Below are 4426 nucleotides of genomic sequence, written 5' to 3'. Positions count from 1 at the left end.
ACCCTGTTCTGAACCATCAGCTTTAAACTTTTGGACCTAAACGACGAAAGAAGCGACCTAAAATTCTGTATGATGGTCTAGCTCCTAGATCCAAATGAATTTGCATTAGATCTTTTTGAAGGGAGTCTACAAGAGAGCTTCTTTGTGAAAGACCTCTTCATATAAGAAGTTGAAGGCCTCCTTCATAGTTATTGGATCACTAGTAGATCAATGACTCAGATTTCTATTTAGTTTGATCCAACGGTCCTTTATTTCATTCCACTGGATAAAAAGACTTTTTAGGTCTTTTTGTGAAGGTAACCTTTAGAAACTAATCTTAAAATTTCAATTTGAAACATTTGAATCAAAATGAAACTAAAATTGTTTTATATACAATTTGAAATCAAATTAAAATTTTCATAAAAATATAAATATTAACTAAAATTCACATGAAAACTGACTTGAGAATAAGAATACTAAATTTTCCTTGTCAAATACATTTTTTCAAGGCAAAGACTAAAATGGTATGGTTGGCTTTCTCCTTGATAAGGTGCTTAGAAACATTATGTGTGTATCGTGTGAATAAATCATCAAGTATGGCATCCCCGAACTGATGCACAATCAACGGTTCGAGCACTGCACGAATACAATCCGCCACATTTTTTGCACTTTTTGTGTAGTTTCGTAGAGCAAAATTAAAAGAATGATCTTCTGAATCATCAAATGGGTCCCAATTTGATTCAAAGATCTCTACTCGATCCAAATTGAACAACCCTTCATGATGGATCACTGATTTCACATCTTCAAGAAAAGGTCCATAAAGCGGCAAATTAAAGGTGTCAACCTTTTCTTCTGATAAGATTCCCTAAATTCATATAGAAAAAATGGCATTAGTTATATAATCATCTTTATATATTTAAATTGATTTATTTGATTAAAATGAATTATACTAGTTAAGTATTAACCTCTAAGACCATGGAATTAAGAGCTTCAGCAAGTAGTCCATAAAGATGGCACAAGTCACCGTGCCCAGGAGTTCTCTTTCTTCTTCCTAGAAATGTCAGCACCATCCCTCCTCCCATGTTCAATTCCGTATATCGTGACCTAAGGAATGTCAAAAAGTCTTTTTTATATTGCTCTCTGTATGCTTTTTCTACTTGTGGCGTCGTCTCTGTCCAATAGATATTTCCTTTATTCAATGGAACACCTTGCTCATGTTCTAGTTCTTTGGGTACCTAACAGATTCAAATTATAATGTTAGTTGACTAATAATATAATTCAATATAAAAAATCATTTAAAAAATATATATTCTTCAACGAGGAAACTAATTGACAGGCCTTTTGCAAGATACTATACTATTAGAGAGATTAACTAAGTACTTGCGAGAGCCACATTAGAGAGTAGGAAGAATGAAAGAAATGGACACTCGCACGAGGAAAAAGCCTTCCATAGAATGATCCTGGCACTCCGACCACATAATACGGCACCAGCAACTCCCCCTTAGTCTCCTCCTCCACTTTCTTCTTGAACTTATGTAGGGATTGGAAGACATAGTTGAAGTCATTCCCTGGGAGGTCGTTCAACAAGAATTGCACCTCCAACGGTTTCTTCATCTCCATCATACGACGGAGTTCAACAATGATGTTGAGTACCTGATCAGAGACCACAAGGAACATGTTAGGGGCATGGTCAGAGCAACTAAGATCAACAACAGCCATTTGCTCAAGGAGCAATGACTTACATACCTGAGAGACCACAATGAAGGTGTTGGGACCAGAAGAGCAACCGAGATCGACAATGACCATATGCTCAGGGACCAACTCCTTATACACTTCTTCGATGGCGTTCGCCAATATGGGCTTCGTTCGATAGATCGCTTTCTCCTGAGCAATCATACTTAGCAATCTAAATCTACTTAAAAGGACAATAAATTAAAATAAAATAAACTTCATATATAATTGCATTGATCGACTTGGAGCCTTGAGTTGGTGGCGTAACTAGTTTCGCCGGCGCCCCTGACCATGTGAAGAACTTGCTCCACCTTGAAACCCATCTCTCTCTCCCTCTCTCTGAAGGCCTGGTATATATATATATATATATATATATATATATATATATATATATATATATATAATAGATCATGTCATCCTATACGTCATTGTGATAATGATGATGCCATAATTTGTCAATATTTATATACGCGTGTTATGCATTTCACTTTTAATAATGGAGTATGGACCAGCACGTTATGAAAAAAGAGAAGGAACATGTGAGTCTTGTCTTGTAATTTATTGTTATAAAATCAACTAGATGGATCATTGTATATATCTTCAGCATATATACAACGAGTTTTGGATTAATCTTTCTCTTTGAACTGTTAGAACAAGCAAAGTTTGATCTCAATTGTTGATTATATTGTGGTTTGTTGACTTTATTTTTTTTTCAAAAAAGGACAAAGTAGATGCTCTGAATACATTAAAAAAACATTTAAATGTGGATTTGTGTGTGAAATGCCTTTTAACAATATAATATTGCCCTTTAACAATATGGCTAACTGAATTAAAAAGAGGAGGATCCATCTCAAGTTGGTATTTCTAATTTGCCCTTTAACAATATTTCTACAAATTAATTATATTATTAGTTCATTCTATATGAAGAAGGCCTAAAGAATGATACAATGGTGCAGAAATACCTTTGTAGTTGCTATTGATAATAAGATGGTGTTGTCCATATATTGTTATTTGTTCTTGATGCCGCAGTCAACCTGAATGTGTTCTGATTGGTAAAGTTTTTTTTTTTTCCTTCTGCTCGGCCAACCTCAATGCGGCATAGCTCTGATGATGGCACATGTGACCCATCCGATGACACTCAAGTCAGTGTTGGACGGAGAGAAGAAATGAGAATGAAATGGTGCAAGGAAGCTATGGGTGTTGTCCGAGAGTAAATTAAAAGATGTTTAAATTCAAATATATATGATATTGTTTAAAAAAAAGAGATTGATTTTTAAAACAATTTCTCTAAACTATAGAGTTGAGTTTATAGCATGGTGAGACTTGTTAGAACCCTAAGTGATCTGAACTGCTGTTTTGATGTGTAATCAAACTAGTAAGTTATGTTTTGCTTGTGTGTGAGGAATTGAAAAGGATGAGGAGCATTGAAGACGACAAACTTTAACAGAAGACATAAAAAATAAGAAGGATGACATAGAAAAGGAGCAAAAGAGCTCGGTACATCCGAAAGATGATAAACTGCGGAAAAGTACTTCGACATCCAAGGGACAAGAAGATAGAAGGAAGCATGCGCATGACTTAGAGAAATTTGACGACCAGAAAATCATTTTTGGGCAACTGGAAAAGTATTTTTGGTCGATCAAAAGTAAACGATTGGGAGAGGATCGTTGAATGGATGAGTCTATCTGCCATGTCAGCAAATGACCGTTGAGTGGATGAGCCTTATTTTTCACATTAGCTCGCCATATCAACAAATAGTCGAATCAAATACCGTTAAGTGGATGAGAGTTACTTGCACATTAGCTTTTCAGTCGATTGAACATGCTATTAGTAGCTTAAGTAGTGGCTATAAAAGAAGACGAGGAGCTCAGTTGAAGAATAACACACTCGAACCACATTATATTTTTTTGTTCTTATAATTGTTATTCTTGCATTCAATTACTATAAGGGGCTACTCATATTAGACATTCACAGTCTTGGGCTAGCAACCCATGGATTGTAAACCAACTAATTAAACAACCAAGTCTCTTATTTTTTTTTTTTTTATGTTTGTTTTATTTTTATAACTTGTATGTGTCCTTGCTATGCCTTTAGCAAGCGAATTTTTAGTTTTTAATTTGCAGGTCACTATCCACCCCTCCTAGCAATTTGAACATTCCTACTGCACCAACAAGACTTAGGAGAGTGAAAAGAATCTATTGAATCAAATATCTTGATATTCCATCTTTGGATTACCAAGGTGGTAATGCTTTGAAGAAATCAACACCAAAGTGGTGATACTTTAACGAAATCAGCACTCGTGATGCTTTGACGAAATCAATACCAAAGTCATGATGCTTTAAAAAACAATACCAAGATGGTGATATTTTGACAAAATCAATACCAAGATGGTGATATTGTGAAGAAATCAACACAAAAGTGGTGATACTTTGATGAAAAAAACACCAACATTGTGATGCTTTGACGAGATTTACATGGGTGATGCTTTAAAGAAATTAATACCAAGATAGTAATGCTTTAAAGAAATAATTGTTTCTTGAAATCAATACTATGTGGTGATATTTTGACAAAAAGAGCACCAAAATGAACATGTTTTCACCAAACTAACACCAAGGTTTTTTTTTATTTTGATTTTTTTTCTTGTACTTAACTATTAATACACACACATTACTTTAATTTTTTAAAAATTATTAAAATTTTGAAATTTAAAATGAAT

General features: G+C 34.3%; 1 protein-coding gene across 2 annotated transcripts; it reads right to left on the bottom strand.

Moving 5' to 3' along the window:
- Positions 1 to 440: 440 nt before the first annotated feature.
- On the bottom strand, positions 441 to 2054 carry LOC121994038 (anthranilate O-methyltransferase 3-like). Of its 2 annotated transcripts, none has more exons than XM_042548221.1 (5): positions 1953 to 2054; positions 1726 to 1863; positions 1360 to 1632; positions 945 to 1214; positions 441 to 844 (listed from the first exon to the last, which is right to left on the bottom strand). In XM_042548221.1, the coding sequence occupies exons 1-5, from the start codon at positions 2031 to 2033 to the stop codon at positions 470 to 472; spliced, it is 1137 nt and encodes a 378-aa protein (XP_042404155.1). In that variant the 5' UTR covers positions 2034 to 2054; the 3' UTR covers positions 441 to 469. The 2 variants fall into 2 exon arrangements, with proteins under 2 accessions (XP_042404155.1, XP_042404156.1); XM_042548222.1 differs by having other exon boundaries at positions 1979 to 2052.
- Positions 2055 to 4426: the final 2372 nt, after the last annotated feature.

This window comes from Zingiber officinale, chromosome 6A (genome assembly GCF_018446385.1).
Source record: "Zingiber officinale cultivar Zhangliang chromosome 6A, Zo_v1.1, whole genome shotgun sequence".
Classification (NCBI taxonomy): domain Eukaryota; kingdom Viridiplantae; phylum Streptophyta; class Magnoliopsida; order Zingiberales; family Zingiberaceae; genus Zingiber; species Zingiber officinale.
Note: the sequence above shows the minus strand (reverse complement) of the source record. Positions and strands in the feature narration are given on the sequence as shown.